The 22106-nt window shown below is 41.4% G+C and overlaps 1 protein-coding gene across 2 annotated transcripts in view; it reads right to left on the bottom strand.

Moving 5' to 3' along the window:
• Window positions 1–746: 746 nt before the first annotated feature.
• gabrb1 (gamma-aminobutyric acid type A receptor subunit beta1) overlaps window positions 747–22106 on the bottom strand; it is a 74120-nt gene continuing 52760 nt past the window's right edge. The window contains exons 5-9 of one of the 2 annotated variants that reach the window (XM_062440950.1): window positions 15019–15101; window positions 5227–5370; window positions 4656–4808; window positions 1375–1628; window positions 747–1085 (exon numbers count right to left, since the gene is read on the bottom strand). In XM_062440950.1, the coding sequence (XP_062296934.1) occupies window positions 747–1085; window positions 1375–1628; window positions 4656–4808; window positions 5227–5370; window positions 15019–15101 (973 nt within the window). The remainder of the gene's footprint in view (window positions 1086–1374; window positions 1629–4655; window positions 4809–5226; window positions 5371–15018; window positions 15102–22106) is intronic. The other variant, XM_062440952.1, reaches the window with a different exon arrangement.

Here is a 22106-nt window from a genome sequence, read left to right as displayed (position 1 = left end):
ATCATTCATGAAAAGCAATGTAACGTGTTTGTTAGCTCACAGATGGCTGTCAGAGAGGAATTTGAACACGATGATACACATCCCAACTCCACAAAACTGACCTCACTCAGAACGCTGAGCTTAAACCAATTGAGGACGACATTATCATGATGGAATTCAGCCAAACATCTTCCTGTTAATTCGCTGGATGAGCTTCAATCATAAGATCAGTTTTAATCACGATAGCAAGTGAAAATTATTTTAGTTACCCACTGTTTTTGCTCTGGGCTTCTTTTTCTCTTTACTGTTTTTTTTTTTTTTTTTTTTTGGCCTTACAAGCAAATAAAACTTGTGTTCTGTATACATGCAAAAAGTGAGATAACAGAAGGTCAGGAAAAAGAGATCAAACAAATGAAAGATCATTGCCCGTAATGTTGGAATCACCATTTTGGCAAGTTTGGACTTAGAAATACCCTACCTTTACTGTATCTTAAAGTCTTATTTTCTTATCTATATCTATTTTGTATGGATGAGTAGAGCAAAGTGATAGAATTTTTAATAAATTATACCTCTGTTATATATATATTTAAATATTATATATTAAATTGTATTTACATTGTAAAGACATCCAGCACTTCCTCATTCCAAAACAGGATTTATACAAATGGGCTGAACATTTCTCCAATTTCATCGCTTTATAAGACCTAGGTAGCTTCTCTAAGAAATCACTAGCGGTGGTGGTGCCACACAGGCTGGCTGTCGCCACCCTAGTGGACGTAGTAAAGCCAGTAGACCAGGTTGAAGAAGGTGAATGCGATAGGGAAGATGACACGGGACCACTTGTCTATGGCATTGACATCCGTGAGGTCAGGGATCTTGACTTTGAGCTGCGAGGCCCTCCTCCTCAAGCGACTCTTCTTGTGGCCCATTGGCCGGTCGATGGCCGGTCGTCCGTACAGGTCTCGGCTGGTCATGGGTTTGCGGTACTGTATGCTGGCGCTATCATAAGAGAACATTGTAGCCCGAGGGTCATTGAGAGCGCCCATCATGTCTCCACCCATCTCACTGGTTAAGTTGGTTAGGAGGATGTTGCCATGAGCATCAACCTGAGGAAAGACGTTAGCAAATTATATTGAGTTTATTTTATCACCAAACCCAAACAAACAGCCAGTCAATGACCATTTTTGCCGTATTTTGGTGAAATGTCTGAAATTTGAACACTTTAGATAGTCACCTGCCCCATTCAGATAGGACATTAAGAAATATTTAGACAATTTTGAAGGAAGCACAAATAACACTCAAATGAGCAACCTGACAGTCGACTGTCTACTTGGTGTGTCTGGACTCTATGATGTTTATAGTATAAGAACCCCTGCATGAAGCCCCTTTCCTCACCTGCACTTTGTTGCTCTCCAGTCTGCTCTTATTCTCGTTGTTGGATTTTGCAGCCTTTTCTGCCACCTTTTTTTGCAGATGAGGACCTCGACCAAAGAAGATGTAGTTGACAAAAGCGTACTCCAGTAAAGCCAGGAAGACAAAGACAAAGCAACCCATCAGGTAAATGTCAATGGCCTTGACATACGGAATCTTGGGCAGAGTCTCCCTGAGGTGGGTATTGATGGTGGTCATAGTCAGCACAGTAGTTATACCTGCAGACAGATAGGAGGAGAAGGGGGCAGTCAACAACCAGCATACTGTATACACTATAATATATCACATAATAAAAGGAATGATGATAATTTCCTCCATGGTTGCTTGGACAGTTGCCAACATAACAGTTTTTAAGAGACTTTTTCCAGGCTGTAGAAGCCTGCAGCTTCGTGCTTTCACAACACCCCAATCACCTTTGACAGTCTTTAACATGATCTTTTTCTCATTAGTAGTGGCATACCACAGTGATATGTCAATGAGTCAAATGGTCCACCATTATGGTTCCTACTGAAATATCTTGACAAATATTGCCTAAAATTTCATGAAATGTGGTACTCACATCCATGATCCCCACAAGATGGGTTGGAATACTTTAGTGACCCCTTCACTTTTCATCCAGCACCATCAAAAGGCCAAAAGGTCAAAATTTCAATTTGTCCAATACAGTTTATGACCAAATACCTGAAATACCAACCTTAGTTGTAGTCCGTGTTAGTATTCTAACGTACTGAGTTGGTGACAGTGGTTAGCACAAGCAGTAACCTCCAGGGCTGAAAAATGAAGACAACTTGGAAGTGCAAAAAGCTGCAGTTCCCCAAATGACCATTTGGAGCTAGTGCCAAAAGTGAATAAATCCCCACTGTATCCCATGTAAATACGCCCACTTTCACAGCAGAAATAAACATGTTTACAGCCTGGTGCAAACAGTTTTGATCTTTATAGCTACTTTCCCCATTCATAACATTTTTTTGAGGAGTGAATTTTTATATAAACTCAAGTTTTCGCCCAGGGCACCATACAAGCTAGAACTGTGCTATATTACTGTGTTGTGTCTTATTGATTTTCCATGTTTTATGTTAAAGTGTCTACTGGTGAAGTGAAAGCTAAGTTTGATCTGGGCAGAGTTTCCTTCCTCCTTTGCCTCTCTTTAAACAGATTTATGTGTACTGTACTATCACAGATGGCTACTGCTTCACATAAGAGAACAAATTCCTGTAAAATCTACTAAAGTGGCTGTAATTAAGTGGCAGTACTGCACTCTGACTCACCTCTGGTTCACACACAGACCTGACCTGAGTAATGGAAGACTAATGGCTATTATAAACAGTGGAATGGATGGGCCATTGACTTGATCTGCCTTCGTCACCTCAATAACTCAAGTGCTTCCAGCAGGCTAGCTCACAGAGAAGGCTTTCTTTTGCCATTGAAGTGGAATGGAGACTGATGATCACAGTGTAACTAATATATCACAAATACGTCCATGTGTTTATAGTATACGAGAAGAAATGGTGACAAGCCACACTTACTTTTGTTCCACAAAAGAGAGATAGAGTAATTGTATTGCTTTTGTATACTGTATAGTATACTGTATAGTATACTACTTTAGTATACTACTCCAGATGTCATCCTTGCCAAAAAATATAAAGAGGTCCAATAACAAAGAGGAATACCCATTCGCCTCTACAGAACAGAAAAGTATAATCAAATGGTAAATATGGTAAATGTACTGTACTTATATAGCGCTTTTCTAGTCTTTTCGACCACTCAAAGCGCTTTACACTACAACTCATTCACCGCATTCACACACATTCATACACTGATGGCAGGGGCTACCATGCAGGATGCCAACCTGCACATCAAAGTGATAGACTGACAAGCAACTGACCTTGTCATCTCTAAAGCCAGGTAGTTTGGCAAAAAAATTAAGTCAGAAAGTATTCAGAGAAGTTCTAACACATTGTTGGTTTTAATTTTTTTGCATGAAAATATAAAATAACAGGCTGGTGATTTTCTGTATTTCTTATAGTCAACAAATCTCATGTGCAGAGCCAAACCAACAATGAACTCATCTTACTTGAAAGTATTGTGTGTGTATCTAAAGTCTTTACTTTATAATGTAGTACAAAGTCAAGAGGTTGTGATATGTAGCACAACACCACAATGTAGTGAAGCTCTTTAAAGGGAACTGCCTTCATCTGCCATACAGGAACTACTTTTTACTCTTTTTTCTCATTGATGTGTTTAATAGTTTTTGGACAACAATTGAGGTCTATGGCAAAGATGAACAAGATATATCAGGCTTTGGATAGACACTCCATATTTGTTAGTAGATGTGTTCATTGTTGAATTGACTCTGCACATTAGATTTCTTGACTATAATGAAAATATAGAAAAATTGCCTGCCATATCCTGATTGAGTTCTTGATAAACTACAGAGATGACAAAAAACAAAACATCTAAGTGAAACCAGTGGCATTATGAGATTACGCTTCTCTCTGCTTCTTCCCGTATAGTGGTCGACAGTGGTCTTTCGGCATAATGCTGGACACACCCTCCGATCCATGTATTGTTATATATTTAAAAGTACAATATTTAATGTACAATATATAAGTACTTTATACAAGTATATAGAGGTGCCTGTATACTATGTATACTTTAGCACTTATCTTCAAATGCAGTGTAGCACACAGTCCACCAGGGAAATATTGGCTTGTAAACACCATGTGCCTTGTCTGATTGCTCATTGGTACACACCCTCAGGGCAGAGTGTACCAACCAAAAGCCCTCCAGGTAGACTGAATTCGCCTTCACAGAGTTACATAGCTCTAAACACTTTGAGTACACTTAGGATCTACATTTAGACTTTACACTTAATACTACTGTTTGGACAACAATTCAACTCTGAAGAGTTTAACTGTCTAGACCGTACTCTTGAAGGATGCGGTCTAGACCATTTGTTTGTGCCTTCAGATGACTTTTGTTGTGATTTGGCACTATATAAAGATCGATCGATTGATTGATTGATTGAACAATTGATTGGTTGAAGTAGTATGGAGACACTGTAGCTCCATGACAGTGACACATGCTCTCATTCATTCCTGCAGATAAGTTAGAGTCCCCAGCTGATCTCATGTTCATGCCTTGAGAAATTTGGGAAACTGGAGCAGAGACAAAGTCACTATTGGAAATAATAGAAAAAACTCATATAAGCAAATATATCTGTAAAGAATTGAAAAGCCACCAACCTAAAGCCACTCTGGCAGCCGAGGCATCATAGTTAATCCAGAAGGAGACCCACGATAGGATGGTGATCAGGGTGGAGGGCATGTAGGTTTGAAGGATGAAATAACCAATGTTTCTCTTCAGCTTGAAACTCAGGGACAGTCGTGGATAAGAGCCTATGAAAGACACAAAGAACAGGGTGACTGGAGGGGGCAAGACATGACTGAAATAATATAATGGAAGAAGAGCATTAATACCGGGTCAATGTTTGATCTGATCTGGGTTTGATTTCTGTAACAATGTCAAAAGGAAGGTTACAATAACCTGAGCCTGAGCCACCACCCTGCCTCAAAGAAAACTTGGAGGATGTTCTCAATTGAACTGACTCAATATGTAACATCTCGAGGAAATGCTGAGTTTCAGTGATAGCAGCTTACCACAGACTCAAAGAGTTGTGGGTATGACATGGATCAAATTAGTGCTGTGGAAATGTATATTATTATTTAATTTACCAGGGAATTCCAGCCCCTCAATATTTTTCTACTAAAATTCACAGGTCAAAAGGGTTGAACTGACATTGTATAACTCTTATACCTGTGGCAAACACAGCCTTCTTGGAGAGTGTTTGGTAGTCTATGATGTCGAACTGGGGCAGTTCAATGTTCTCCACCCCAGTGACTGATCCTGCATTACTTCCTCCCTGCCAGTAGAACTCGATGTCATCAGTGGTGTATCCATCTGAGGAAGACAGTGGAACATAACAGGTTAAACTTCAACTGATAGCTCAAACACAAGGACAAGCTCATTTGGATCCAGGCACAATACAGCATGAACAGAATACAGTCAAGGATTGACAGCTGGAGGCACTTTCACACCTGTCATGTTTAGTTTGGAACTCAGTAGTGTTTTCTTACTTGGTACAGTTCACATGGACAAGTGGGAATGCTGGTCCATATGCAATACCTGGTCTACCAACCAGAAGTAATAAAATAAGTCGTATCCTTTCTCATTACAACAAACTGCACCAAACATACACTGGTTGATGATTTGGTGTTGATAGAGGGGAGAGAATGACTAACCAGATGAAACATAAATTGGCAAAATTAACATGGAGGAATGAGGTCAGGTGCCTGTAGGGGAAAAATACAGATATTGTAACTGATGTTCTAATATATATTGTGATGTTCTGAGAAGACAATTTGATGAAAGGACAGCCTGACATTACCTTGATGTCTGTCAAAAATAGACTTGGTGCTTATGTTTAGCAAAACAGATAGCCGCTACTGAAACACTCTGTACAAATATACACACTTTTAAGAGGATCTTTTTAAGTAATACTCAGTTTATATATATATATATATATGCAGAAAATGAGAAATTGTCAAAATAACGAAAAAGATGCAGTCCTTTCAGACGCCAAATAGCGAAAAGAAAACAAGTTCATATTCATTGAGAAACAACAATACTAATGTGTTAACTTAGGAAGCGTTCAGATATCAATATTTGGTGGAATAACCCTGATTTATAATCACAGCTTTCATGCGTCTTGGCATGCCCTCCACCAGTCTTTCACACTAGTTTTGGGTGACCTTATGCCACTCCTGGCGCAAAAATTCAAGCAGTTCAGCTTTGTTTGATGGCTTGTGACCATCGCTCTTCCTCTTGATTACATTCCAGAGGGTTTCAATGGGGTTCAGGTCTGGAGATTGGGCCATGACAGGGTCTTGATCTGGTGGTCCTCCATCCGCATCTTGACTGACCTAGCTGTGTGGCACGGAGCATTGTCCTGCTGGAAAAAACAGTCCTCAGAGTTGGGGAACATTGCCAGAGCAGAAGGAAGCAAGTTTTCTTCCAGGATAACCTTGTAGGTGGCTTGAGTCATGTGTCCTTCGCAAAGACTAATCTGCCCAATTCCAGCCTTGCTGAAGCATCCCCGGATCATCACGATCCTCCACCAAATTTCACAGTGGGTGCAAGACACTGTGGCTAGTACGCCTCTCCGGGTCCCCGTCTAACCATTAGACGACCAGGTGTTGGGAAAAGCTGAAAATTGGATTCATCAGAGAAGATGACCTTACTCCAGTCCTCTATGGTCCAATCCTTATGGTCTTTTGCAAACTTCAGCCTGGCTCTTCTTTGATTATCATTGATGAAGGGCTTTTTTCTAGCTTTACATGACTTGAGCCCTGCCTCTAGGAGCCGGTTTCGAACTGTTCTTGCCGTGCACTTCACCCCAGCTGCCTTTTGCCATTCTTTTTGTAGGTCACTTGATGTCATCCTGCGGTTGCTGACTGACATTCAAATAAGTTGACCGTCATCCCAGTCAGTGGATAGTTGATTTTGCCCTCTGCCACTCTGAAGCTTTGTTGTCCACAATGTCTGCTGCTTGACCTTGTTCTTATGAACTGCCGTCTTAGAAATTTTAAGGATGGATGCAACCTGACGTTCACTTCATCCCTCTGCCAGTAAAGCCAGAATTGCGCCCTTTTTTTCCTCACTCAAAACTTTTCTTTTCAACTGTTTTGGCATGGTCAATAGTTTTTTTTTTGTATTCCAATTACTTTTGAGCTATTTCTAGCACTTTTTTTGGCCATCCAGCTGGTCCTATTGCAAGAGGATAGTGATGACCACAGCAGTGTTTTTTTATACTTTTCCTTGTTAAATAAGATTTAGTTCAGGTTATCACCTAATCAGAACCTCATTAAGTAGAATAAGGTGTGCTTGTGTTGGAATTCAACTGATACTGGAATGGAATGGCTGTCATACATGTAGAGATGCTGATTTTAGACAAATTTGCAGTGGTCTCTTAGTTTTTTCCAGAGCTATACATATATATATATATATATATATACACATACACATAAGTAATCACACCCTTTACTCAGTACTTAGTTGAGGCACCCTTGGCAGTGATTACAGCCTCAAGTCTTTTTGGGTATGAAGACTCTGCAGATCCTCTCAAGCTCTGTCAGGTTAGATGGGGAGCGTTGCTGCACAGCTATTTTCAGGTATTTCCAGAGATGTTCAATCAGGTTCAAGTCTGGGCTCTGGCTGGGCCACTCAAGGACATTCACAGACTTGTCCTGAAGCCATTCCTTCATTGTCTTGGCTGTGTGCTTAGGGTCGTTGTCCTGTTGGAAGGTAAACCTTCCCCCCAGTCTGAGGTCCTGAGCACTCTGGATCAGGTTTTCATCAAGGATCTCTCTGTACTTTGCTCTGTTCATCTTTCCCTCGATCCTGACTAGTCGCCCAGTTCCTGTCGTTGAAAAACAACCCCTCAGAATGATGCTGCCACCACCATGCTTCACCGTAGGGATGGTATTAGCCATCTGATGAAAGGTGCCTGGTTTCCTCCAGACGTGACGCTTGGCATTCAGGCCAAAGAGTTCAATCTTGGTTTCATCAGACCAGAGAATCTTGTTTCTCATGGTCTGAGAGTCTTTTAGGTGCCTTCTGGCAAACTCCAAGCAGGCTGTCATGTGCCTTTTACTGAGTAGAGGCTTCCGTCTGACCACTCTAACATAAAGGCCTGATTGGTGGAGTGCTGCAGAGATGGTTGTCCTTCTGGAAGGTTCTCCCATCTCCACAGAGGAACGCTGGAGCTCTGTCAGAGTGACCATTGGGTTCTTGGTCACCTCCCTGACCAAGGAACTTCTCCCCTATTGCTCAGTTTGGCTGGGCGGCCAGCTCTAGGAAGAGTCCTGGATCCTACGAATGATGGAGACCACTGTGCTCTTCTGGACCTTCAATGCTGCAGAACATTTTTTGTACCCTTCCCCAGATCTGTGCCTCGATACAATCCTGTCTTGGAGGTTTACAGACAATTCCTTTGACTTCATGGCTTGGTTTCTGCTCTGACATGCACTGTCAACAGTTGGACCTTATACAGACAGGTGTGTGCCTTTCTAAATCATGTCGAATCAATTTGATTTACTACAGGGGGACTCCAATCAAGGATGATCAGTGGAAACAGGATGCACCTGAGCTCAATTTTGAGTGTCATAGCAAAGGGTGTGAATACTTATGTACAATGCTTTCCGGATGCACTGTAGATGGATGGATGGATGGATCAGGTGGCTTGTGTATGGGACAAAAATGAAAAAAATATAACTGAATACTTCCTTGGAGATGAGACATTTTAAAGTGTCCTTTAAGCACAAATCGCTATACACAATTAATGAAACTTGACCATGAAAAGAAAAAAACACAAATATAGACAATATGTCATGATGTTTATTTTTCTACCTCAGTAAAATCATTCTAAACTAGTGTTAAAAGTGCTGTAACCTGTAAAAGCTTATGGGTACTCATATTCAGTATAAAAGGTGCAGGGCACGGTGTCAATGCAGAGTAAACCACAGTAATGACAAAATCAATCTTTGACCACTAACTCACTAACTAAACTAGTTTTTTTTTTCTTTTTTAAAATGTAGTTTTAAAACACCTGGATCAGAAACAGTTCTATCAGTGAAACATTCTTGGTCCAGTACCAAATAGAAACATAATCCACACCACAAACTGCTGACCATCTTCCAGTTTCCCACAGGCTCAACTGGAATGACACTAAAGCTTTCCCTTTACTTTTCCTGGCAGGTCTCTGGGCTTTGTCCACAGCCTGAACCAGAGTGAAACAGGCCCCCACTGCCCTTTCAGTAATTAGTAATTACCAACTTAATTGGGCCAGCGAGCCTCTCTCTTCAGATTCTACATCTAATCTAAAGGCAGCTGTAGGATTTCAGGGAATTAGCTTCTTCTCATTATGATTTTGCTGTCTGCAAAGGTTAAAAAAATTAACTTTTAACATGAACTCTCTGTGGTGTCCTGTGCTTTATACACACACCATCTACTACCTCCCCATGGCATCTTTATGGCACAACGCAATGTATTCTCATCCTATGTTCGTGTGATATCATAAGAAAATGTATTCTTACGAATTAAAATACATGCAGTAACATGAGCGATCAGTGCACCTGCGCAACTAAGTCTCACAGCAGTTCCTAAAATAGCCCCGAAATGTAATCTATTGATTAAAAACAATAGAGTAGTAAGTAAGTGTGTTTTTAGTGCCAAAGTTCCTCTTTTTGTTACTATACTTCCACCACAGCTCAACAGGGAAACACTAAGAGGGAATTTGATGCTAAAAAGACTGTAAATGTGTCAGATATCACTTGATATGACTAACTCAGACTGCTAAAGCTGAATAGAAGCTTCACATCTACTCTTAAATGCATTTTTGCACAAAATGATAAACTTATTTTTGCTCCCATCACTTCAGTTGAAGGCACATTTGAGGGATCTTTTAACAGTATGAACAGGAGGAATGATTATGGCAAATATTCATGTGGACACCTGACTGTTGATTCATGACAGACTTTAAAAATTGTGAACCTGTCCTTTAAAGATTTCCTATCCCATAAATGGCTTTCAAAACATAGCCTACGATTTCAGTCTATACAGTCTTATTTCTTTATACAATCTACTCATCCAGACAGTGTACAGTGAATTTTGCACACACTCATCTTGCATCTTGCAAGTGTGTCTATGTGTATGTAGTATGTATGGGACTTTAACTATGCATGTTGGTCAGATCCATTATTCAACCGAGGTCTGATTGAACAAGAAATGCAAGTTTGGCGCAAAGTGCTGCATGACCTCAGTGATCAAAAAGTCTCCTGTGGAGACTTGGAGGAACTGGATTGGGACATGAGGTAACTACAGTGTGGGCAGGAACAATTGTTGGAAAGATTTGTGGCAGAGGAGCATATAAAGCTATCAAAAGCTAGATGAGGTTATAAGTCTGTGTACTTATCATATATTAAAATACAATGTACAAATCAGTGTGAGGCGTACAGTGTCACTGTGGATGAAACCTTCAGTGTGACATCAGTGTGTGCGTGTGTTTGTGTTTGAATTGAGTAAGTTCAATAACAAGAACAACATTTTTACATATAGGATAGGCCACATGTTTAACATGGATGGTATATAGCTGAGAATACACTCAGCTTGAGATATTTTAATATTTTCAGGTTTTGTGGACCTTTTGATACATTTTGACACATTTTCACTGTGATTCTGGGTCTCCCACACTGTCTCTGCTGCCACCACAGAGCAGAGGGCATGTCATGTTATTTGACACTGGAAACTTTTAAAGGGATATTAATGAAGCAGGTTAGCAGGCAGGAGTAAAGTGCAAAAGGCAGGAGATGCTTTTATTAAGAAAAATATCAGCAGAACAACGTTGAGGCAAAAATAAACTTTGAGAAATTCAGCAAAACTAACTTAAGCCGAAACAACAGAATACAATCTGCAGCCCCACAGCAAACTGTCACATTTTCTTCCTTACTGACCAATGAATGGTACTTTACCTTATTTTCATTGTGCGAAACATGACTCCTCACTCTCCTCACATTTTAACTCCTCCCAGCAGAGGAGTTCAATTAATCAAACAGGACATCTTTGCAGCTCTTCGCTTATGCCGCTTTTCCACTATACAGTTCTAGCACTACTCGACTCGACTCGACCCGGTACGGTTCCAGAACAGACCTTTTCCATTACAAAAAAGTACTTACTCAATGTGGGTGAGGTCGTCATAGCACGGCTCCGCAAAACTGCCGTGACTTTGTTTTATACGTGACACAAACACATAAACAATGGAGGAATTGGAGGCGATGGTGTACTTGCTACTGTATGTGGCTTTTGTCACACACATAGCAAGAACATTTTAGCCGTATGGCTGTAACGCTGTTGCCGGTATTTAAAAAAGCCGGGTTTGATTCTTGTGTGGGACGGCTCATGACTCTTCCAGTGATGACTCTCTGACCAATCAGTGGCCTGCAGTCTGTTGACGTCACATTTAGTATCGGCTCGGCTCGCTTGGAACCTCACTATAGCAGGTACTAAAAAAGTACTAGGTACCAGGTACTATCCCTAGTGGAAACGCAAAAAAAACGAGTCTAGTCGAGTAGTGCTAGAACTGTATAGTGGAAAAGCGCCATTAGCCATGGACATTGGGTTCAGGATGCCAGCGACCCATGCCGTTTCCTCATTCCGACCGCAGCGTTTCGCTCAGACAGGGACATTGGGCACCACGATGCCAGCGACCCCTGCCGTTTCCTCACACCAACCGCAGTGCAGCGCCTTGCTTAGACAGGGACATCAGGCACCGGGATGCCTGCGACCCATGCTGTTTCTCTGTCCAACCACAGCACTTCGTTCCAACGGAAACATTGGGCACCAGGATGTCCGCAACCCCTGCCGTCTCCTCACTCCAATCACAGCACTTTGCTTAGACCCAGAACATCGGCACCAGGATGCCAATGACCCCTGCCGTTTCTTCACTCCATCCGCACCACTTCAATTCGGCCAGGATGTTTGTTGTCAGTGACCCCGCGATTTACTCAATCCAACCTTGGCTCCTCGCCTAGTTTGACAGCAGGCAGCTTTTATCAGGGACATCCGGCTCTAGTTTCCACAGCAGCCTGCTCTTGTCAAGGATCCTGGCACTGAAGGCTGCCAGCACTCTGCTTCAGCAGGGACATCCGCCACTGGGATACCAGTGCCCCCGCTGTCTCCTCATTGAGGTACCACGATCACCCATATTCGCAGCTCCACTGATCCCTGCAGCTCATTTCTCCTGGGCAGTGACACCGGGATGTTGTTGCCCCCAAGCACCACTTCCGCAACTTCAGCAGACAGAACCATGCAAGCCAGTTTTGGAGGTTCCATGGTGGATGATCGTTCTCTGCCAAATGGCCAGCTGAGACCCCCCCCTTCCACACGTTCAACATAACCTACCTGTCATTCTATCCCGTCACTACGACCATTTTGTTATCAATGCCCCTTTCACACACTCAACGTAACCTACCTGTCGTTCTATCTCATCACTTCGACCGTTTTATTATCAAAGCCCCTTACACACATTCCACGCAACCTACCGGTCGTTCTGTCCGTCACTACGACCATTTCATTATCAACGCCCCTTTCACACGCTAAATGTAACCTACCTGTTGTTCTATCTCGTCATTATTGATGCCTCTTAGAGCCTCTCTTCATCTCCGAATTCAGACAAGCGCCTAATCATTCCCGGCTATATCAGCAATTTCTCCACGTATCATCGTCGCACCATTCTTAAGATCCGCTCAGTCTTTGGTGGAGGTTTTGGGGGTCCTTGCTGCCTGGGTGCTGCGGCGGACCTTCTACGAGCCTCCCCACAATCCAGTTGGCAACAGAAGAACTATGCTCATCAATCATTTTCTTAATAAATCGTTCAAGCGCATCATGTTGTGTGTGTGGTCCTTGCTAGTGAAGAGTAGCTTATTAAGCGTATTTTCAGGAGCGGAACCACGCCACAACTGCCCCGCCTCCAGCCATTCCTATAAATACCACCTAGATTTATCCTCCCCTTCCGCTCTCGTATTCTGCGCGCCCCCCCCCCCCCCCCCCCCCCCCACCCTGTTTTTTTCTTCCCTTTTCTTCCTCTCCTCCATAGGGTCCTGGGGGGTCCTCGCTGCCTGGGTGCTGCAGCGGACCTTCTACGAGCATCCCCACAATGCAGCCGGCAACACGAACTATGCTCATCAATCGTTTTCGTAATAAATCGTTCAAGCGCATCATGTTGTGGGTGTGGTCCTTGCTAGTGAAATGCTTGCAAAACCTAGCAGCAGATTGTTTATGCAAACTTATCAGCAGGCAAAGTAGTAGGATCACCAGGGCCACAGTAAGCAGCAACTGTAAAGTTACACTTCATAAGACCTCCTTGGGGCAGTCAGCTTTTTCCATAAAAGGCTCAAATTTAGAACACATTAAGAACCGAGATAAAACTGATGAAAAGAATTTAAAGATTTTTAACACAAATATGAAAGTTTGGCTGAAACAAAATCAGAGATGTGAGCATTTTTAATTCATTATTTTAGAGATGATGCAAGGAAGGCTCAGCAACCTGGAACACACCACCTGCTGAGGTAAGTATGGGGGTGAGCTACACAGATACTTCTAGGCTTTCAAAGCATACAGAACAGCACACAATTCTAAACAGTGGATTTTTCTGTTACTGCTGACAATCACACTCTGCTAGAACCATACAAACAGTTGGTGCACCAAGTTTGTTTACTACAGAACAGTTGTAGCCATCTCCCCACATCCTAACGATGTCCAGTATCTCACTGCTAAGAAGACCTAATGATGCAAACCTGACTGAGCAGCTGATCGACCCCTAACGTCACAGGCAGAATAACTACAAATAACATACAGCTGAGTCAGCGCCTCATTTTAAAAAGCTATTAAAGACGTGCTTGTACAGACAGGTATTTTTATAATATTGTGTAATTGCTGCTCTTTGTTGTTTTATTAATTGTTTAATGTTTCATCTATTTATGTTTGATTATTGTTTTATTGTGTTTTGTGTATGTTATTTTCTTGATATTGCATTCTGTGAAGCACCTTGTAACTTCAGTTCTGATAGGTGCTATAGAAATAAAGTTTATTATTATCATTATTTTATATAATTTTCCACAATATCGCCTCAATACCGTCGCGGGACTGTGACGAAATCAATGGTAAATACATCATTAGTATAGCCGCGTTGTACTTGCAGAAATTGTCTAAAAAAAATTTAGTTTTTCACCCTGTAAAAATTTACAGGGTGAAAAACATTACTGAGCTGCTGCCTGATATTTATGAGTGATATTAAATATGACTAATATTATGAATGTATAGTTATAGGAACATTGAGTACCAAAGTTGTCCCATGATGTTCACTACACTGCTGAGTGTTCATGGTGCATCACACCGAGTTGTCACCATCAGAGCCTGACTACATGTCAGGATAATAACCAATCCCCCCAACCACGTTGTGGGGACCACCACCTTTCTCTCATTCCTCTCCTCTGTCTGCCTTCCTGCTCCAACATATTTGTATATATCATTTTGCCTGTGCAGGGGTGCGTTACACAACCTGCAAACTGTTGGCTACGTGGTTTGTATACAACGCACAGAATTGACTGTAAGCAGGCAAGGTGGTAAAAACCCCCATTTAGATGCATATTCTCACTGTGCTGTATACATGTCCAAAGAATGCTCCTAAAACCTGAATTATATCACGTCTTAATCGGAAAATCCTACATTCAGAATAAGGCCTTAATTCGGAATATCCAAACAGGATATGCTAATATGACGTGTATCACATCTGGAATATTGTCATATTTGGAATAATAGTGGAACATTAATATGCATGTAAATGTAATCAGTCTGGACAGGAAACAGATCAGAACTAAAAGGCAACAATGTTTAGTTTTTTTTAACTGAAAGAGAGTTGTGCTACCTAAGGCCCAACTTTGGACTATGGCCAATTTTACACAGACAAACATACACAAACTCAGAGTCACTCACAGCTCTCAATCTCCAGGGTGCAGTTCTGCTCATCCAGCGGGTATCTGCGCAAGTCCATCATGCAGGCAGCTGTAGTGGTAATCCTATAAGACAAAAGATTCAAGTCATATACTGATATCTCTGTAAAACAATCCATCCTAAGCTCTACAGTACTGTGCCCTTAGATTACTGCACTTCCACCACCAGAAATCCTCATTCTATGCACAAATGGGTGATTCAGTCCACAACACAACACATCCAGCATTCACAGTTCACAGAGGAAACATTTCATTTCCTGATGCCTGGCGGAAACACTTGACTTTAAAAAAGAACAAAACCTCTACCACACACCACCTCTCCACATTTACCACACGCACACACCTACACACACACACACACACACACACACACACACACACACACACACACACACACACACACACACACACACACACACACACACACACACAGAGACACACATGCATTGAATTCCACATTTGGTGCCTACTCTGTCCTCAATCACACAAATCCCTTTACACCTCGACTGGAACTGAACTATCTGTTTCTTTGCCATAATTGCCTTTGCCCCGCTGAAGTCACGACTGCGGCTCCCCTCCCTTTGAAAAGCTCCATGTTCATTCTTAATTACAACTACGAGTAATTAAGAATTAACACTAAAATCCAGGCAATCAGGTGAAACCTGTGACTTCCCCCCTTTTAAGTCTCACATCTGAAGGAATAAACACTACAGTTTGACAATTTAGGAGAGAATTAATGATTGAGTCATTTTGTTTTTTAAATTTCTGCACTGTGAGTTAATGAGAGTTCTTGGTGATGGTGAGACAGGCTGTAGTCATTTATTGGTCAGTCCCTTTCATTTGGTTTCCTGGAACAGAAGCAGGTCCTGCTTACAGCTTCATACAGCTGATTATGGGTTTGTTGTACAGTGAAAGGCTCAGTCATCATTGTCATTTGTTTAAAACAGTAAACACAATTAAAGCTCATCCCAGCTAGCCGCCAAAATCATTTAGGCATATTACATTTAATATGCCGTAATGTGAAAATGTATCATAAGGGTTATGGACAAGCAATTTTCTTGTTGACATGTAGTTACAATTATTCATTGTGCAGATTTAGCAGCACAGAGGATATACAGGACAAATGATCCCTGCATGCTTCATATACTTTATTCAGGTGCTCAGCGGTGGAGGACTCAGACTATCCAAGGGGTAGGGGTGGGAAAATATAAGGGGCACTTGATACATTCACCCCATCTGTAGAGAACAATAATGCATGTTTGGTAAAAAGTCTACATCTCCTATTATAAGATGAACATGTTATAGTATAGAAAACAACAGCCCGTATTGAAAATGTATTTACTTTTTAGACATTGATTTTGCAAACACTACTGTAATTAACAGGGAGTGGATAATGTTTTAAATGTTTGTTTTATGCATGGCTTTGGCTCGGGAGGTTAAGTGGGTCATCCACTAATTGGAGGATCAGTGGTTCGATTCCCAGCTCCTCCAATCCACATGTGTCCACCACCCATGTATGAGGCTGTGAGCAAATGGGTGAATGTGGCCTGTAGCGTTTTGCATGATCAGAAGACTAAAAAGGCGCAATATAAGTGCAGCCCATTTACCATTTACCATTCTCAAACACATCTCTAGTAAAAATATGTAACTTTGGAACTAGTCTTGTAAGGGAAGCATCCCTTTGTTAAATAAGTGGATTTATTGATTACTGCCCATTTATTTTATTTACAAGTGCCTTTAAATGCCAAAAAGCTGATCTTAAGCAAATCCTTGTGGAAAAACTAGGGGAGACGTGCATGTTTTCAGAGCTTTTTATGGCTGCTGGTGAAAATATGGAGCACAAAGAGATTTGACCTCACATACATCAGATCCTCCGATTCAGCCTGGCATGACTGCCAAGGAGCTACTGCTGAGTTAATATAATAGACAGCAGCTCAGCAAAGTTGTCAAAAAAGATGCCACAGTATTTAGGTGGCATGTAGATATTTATGAACCATACGATATCTGCTTGCATTGGAGGGAATCGTTATGTTGTCAGAGTTTAATCGCACGGAGACTCGTACATACCCGTGAAGTTATAATATAACATGAGATTAACACGGAGGATAATGAACTGACTGCTCAACATTCTTTGTGGGAATCCATTTGGAGGAAGAGAATTTATTGTTGCGTACACACGGTTTTATACTCACACATCACATGTCCCTACCAAGACATATGATTGGCCATCACCTACACAGATACAAGATTTTATAAAATAAAGGTTCTCCTTTCACAATTGAGGGCAACACATTACTGTTAACACATTAAACAAATTAGCAACTCCTTGTCCTTTCTCATGCACCTAGCTTCACTCATAAAACTGAAGTTGGGAGGGGTTGACTCAATATGGACAGCTGCACTGTTAGCTTGCTCTAACCAAGTCTCAGTTAAAACAAAATCAAGATTGTGCTTGATAATAAAATCAGGACTGGGCTCTGGCTTTTATTGGGAAGAGTTATGAGTGCCATCAGCCTTGCATCCTGAAACCAGCACATAATATGTGCTGGTTTCAGGATGCAAGGCTGATATTATCAGAGGAGAGAAAATGGGAGATGGGTGAGGGTTGTGAGCTCTTTCATCTTGTCAGTGAACTCCAAGAGGAGGGAGGAGCATGGATATATTATAATATTAAAAGAGCTGGGTACCAGACCAATGATGGCGCTCATTCAGTCCTATAAGAATTGCTTGACTGGCACATACGCCAAAAAAGTTTCTAACTTCCAGGTTTGCTTCTGTGTTATGCGACCCACTGAATATGCACAGTCAAGTTTCCCCCACTGGCCTCATCTGCTAGTTCCTACCCAGCCAGTATGTCCATGTGGGCCCCATATGGGTTAAATGCGGGCTACGTGGGTACTGAGTGGGAATGGGCTTGAACTGGGAAATTCCCAATTGGTTTCAGTAAGATGGGTCCCACATGTGAAGCCCAAATGGGCTGACCGTATGAGCCCTGGACGATTATGCAGACCAGGCAGTCGCATCACAAATCTCATCGGTGGGGCTTGAGGTTGTCTCAGTGCTGATTGGATATACTCAAATGTGACGAATACAGAAAGTTTAAAAAATAAGCACCATTTTTAAAACCCAGCAGAAGAAGAATTGTAGTAGAAGATGGACATTGAAACTGATGCAAACTGATTTCGTCACCTCCAGAGTCCGGTGGGTCCTCTTAAGGTCCTACTCTGCAATGGAGACATAACGGCTGAGAAGACATTCCTCTAAAGTTCCCACCTTCCTTAATGGAAACGGAACTTATATTTACAATAAATATGATACCAGTGAATTATAAGAAGACATCCCAACTCTGATGGCGGCTCCCTGACGTCCGCAAATGAGATCCAATCTCCCTGAATCTGGAGTGAGCAAGCAAGATAGAAGAGAGTGACTGCACGCCTGTATTTGTGTGATTTAATGCAGCGCGTGTCAGAGCAAACCGTCCTGATAGCTCTGTGTTGCTGCTTATTAGACCAATTGCACCCCCCTGGACCGACACCGATCGCAATCTCCATCACTCATCATTACTGCAAGAGTGCTCATTTATTAAAAGTTTGTTACACGTATATGTATTTAGACTGTACTGCATGATCTACTGTTACCTATTTGACTGACAAGGACTCTGTTGTTTGTGTGAATTTTAACCCTTGACATGAGAGACTCTTGTTCATCTCTTGGTTCTTACAAAACAGTTGATCATTATTTTTGTTATTATTTGAGCTTTACACATATTCACATACTATAGATTTGTGTTGGTGTATTATGCTAGTACAGGCATTTTATGTAACAGTACACATTTTCTGCTTAAAATCACAACTAGTATTTGCACAGCAGTAGTTGGGTTTAGTCAGTCTATGTCACAAAGTGAATGAAAGAAAATAAAACACAGTCACTGCTGTAAACATTTACTTCAGGCCAAGGTCAGCAGTGTTTTTGTGATGCTATCAGTGGGTGACATTTAGCACTAGATTTTAAATCCAAATTCTAAATACACTGGATGCACATATGATTGGATTGCCATCCAGTCTATGCATAAATCCACCTTGACTCTCCATCAGCAGCAGTAGTGAAGAGGTGTCTGTAGGAAGAGAGCTTAAAGCTTCTCACCTTAGACAGTGGTCCAGTGGATGGTGTAATTTGGACCTGACATAAAAGCAGGTGGTTGGAAATGTATTCTATATGTATCTGTATCACCTGCATCTTTAATGAGGAGTCTGCCTGTTCCTAAATGCGGCACAGCTGTGCAGAGCTCAGCTCTGCGGGTTTCAGGGACAGCCTGTGATACATGTCAAATGATTAAACATCATTAGCTGAGCTGAAAATATACTTTTTAACACTTATTGGAAACTATGTTTCAAAATATTGTTTGCTTCTCCTGCTTTGAGGGAAAAGGGATGAAAGATGTGACGTTGGAAGCCAGGAAAAAATCCACTAATGCTCTTTTTTAAGAAAAAAAAAAATGTCCATGAGCATCTTTCACCAATCTTCACTCAGCTGAAAGTGTCCAGCTCCACACGTCTCCCCATATTCAGCTGTTATAATGTCAGGATGTAAAAAGCCCCCTCAACACATGAATATTCATCATTTTCTTACCGTGTAAAATATTCTGGGGCTGCCTGTCCTTGTCTTGGACACACTGAATGCATTAGGGAGCACTGGGTGAATAATACAGCAGATGCAGAGAGCGGGTAAGGGCAGAGTGGAGGTAAAAATAGAGAGTGTAACCTGTCAGGCAGGACTGCTACGTGGTCGCTGTTCATGAAGTCTTTACTGGACCAACTATGTTTACATGTCAGTCATGCACACATATCCTGTGCTCAGTAGCATTTATCAAAACTGAAAGGCATGGTATACCCACAGGCTGCTTTATTATCACAAGATCACGAGCTTATAAAATTAGACATAAATGAAAGGTAAAAAGCCAGTAGTGGACTACCCACACAAGACAACAGAAATAAAAGTAAGTCCATAAAAACAGGTTTTAAGAAGTCATTTTATAGAATTGACTGATTGTGCAAACCTGATCTCCTCCACCCGATGGCAAAAGCATGTTCCCCTTTGGGTTTAAGCCTTGATTTCAGAAGAGCCCCACCTGAGGGTCTAACACTGCGCTCTGGCTCATATGATTTCAACACATCTGTTATATAGCTTGGAGCCAGATGTAAATAAATGTGCTTTAGAAGTGATCAGTAAATTCTTAAAATAATTTTCTCTGAGGATCTCTGTCCCCAGTCAAATTGGGGACAGGGAACCCATGGAGAGAAGCCAGGATTGGGGTAATGTTGTCTGTCAAAACCAGTAAGAAGCCTAGCTGCTGCTTTCTGGTGAGAGTGTCTCGGTTTATGCTATAAAGAAGAGAGTTACAGAGGTCTAGTCTTGAGAAGATTAGTGAATGAATGTCTTTTTCCAGGTCACTGTGTGAAAGCACTGGTGTAATTCTGGAGATGGTTCTTTTTTGAAGGATGACTGATTCAACTGTGATCCAAAGCTTAGATCTGTGCCAAATATTATTATAAGTTTCTGGCAGCAGGGTTCACATTGGGAGACAAAGGACCAAGGCCACTCTCTGTTTTCTGATTTTAAGCAATTGAGTTGAAGAAGTTTTAAGCTATTTATTCTTGTATGTGGAATAAGCATGCACCCACCACAGCTGTATAAGCGTTAGACACTTGTAATTACTTTTGATGGGACAATTTACACAGAACAACTTTGTGCAGTTTATTCATGACACTCTCTATTTATAACTACCACCACATGACTTTCACCTGGTTATTTAAATAAAGGACCAGATGACATTGAGACCAACCTGTTCTCACTCTACATCATCAAATACTGACGCTTTGTGACACAAAAGGTACCCTCTGGTGTCTGTGTGAGACTTTTCTTTAATGGCATCCTAAACTTTTCTCATCATAAACACATAAAAGTCTCCTTGATGACTCAGCAGGTTAAATGTTATGACCATCAGTTTTTTCTTTCATTCAAAGACGTAGAAAGAAATGAAGATTTTTTTTTTGGATAGCGGAAGGCCACATCACCCATCATCAGCCACTGTTGCTATGGAGATGAAACCAGTCTGCTTTGCTTTATCCTTTACAAAAAACATAATTATTTAATTTATGCATTTATAATTATTATGAAGTCTCCCTGTTCTCTCTCTCTCTCTCTCTCTCTCTCTCTCTCACACACACACACACACACACACACACACACACACACACACACACACACACACACACACACACACACACACACACACACACACACACACACACACACACTTCAAGTGTTTAATTGGATGACATGGCTCAATATTAAATATCCTCAGTCATAAATTCTTGGAAATATAAAAATTAAATTAGCAACTTCACATTATACAATCACAGGCTGCAAGGCAGGTTAGGGCTGATGAGCATTGTGTTGTGAGCAGATATTGTGTTCAGCTACTATTTTGGGTTGTCTGCTGTCAGTGGGCTTCATTCCACTCTAAATAGCTGTTAAGAAAAGGTGTTTTATAGCCTGTGATTGTAAAACGTGTAAAATGATAGTTTTGAAGTGGGTAATGCGAAGCAGACCGGCTTCATCTCCATAGCAACAGTGGCTGAAGATCATACGTAATGTAGTATTCCGCGATCATAAACTGACCGAACTTTTTTTTTTTTAAACTGAAGGCCTCGATACTGACATTTGGTTTTGCTGAGTTATCAAGGACACCTTTGTGTCTTTGTGTTGAGAAATGTTGAAGATTGAAAGAAAACCTTAACATGGGCAATGACAGTGACATGGGACTGATGCTCACATCAGAATCAGCAGAAAGCCAGAACTGTTGCTCTGAGTGTCTTATATTTCTACAGATAGGTTTATATTGGAGTTATTTCAAAGCCCAATGTGTCTCATACAGATGCCACAGAGTACCTTGTGCATCTGTATGACCCTCAGAGGGGCATGATGACAAAGCATTGATATTTGATGGAACTGGTTGGTGAAGCAGAGCAGCCCAGACACTCTGTTCCACTTTTCCACTTTTTAATTTGG

Source organism: Scomber scombrus, chromosome 19 (genome assembly GCF_963691925.1).
Source record: "Scomber scombrus chromosome 19, fScoSco1.1, whole genome shotgun sequence".
In the NCBI taxonomy this organism is placed as follows: domain Eukaryota; kingdom Metazoa; phylum Chordata; class Actinopteri; order Scombriformes; family Scombridae; genus Scomber; species Scomber scombrus.
Note: the sequence above shows the minus strand (reverse complement) of the source record. Positions and strands in the feature narration are given on the sequence as shown.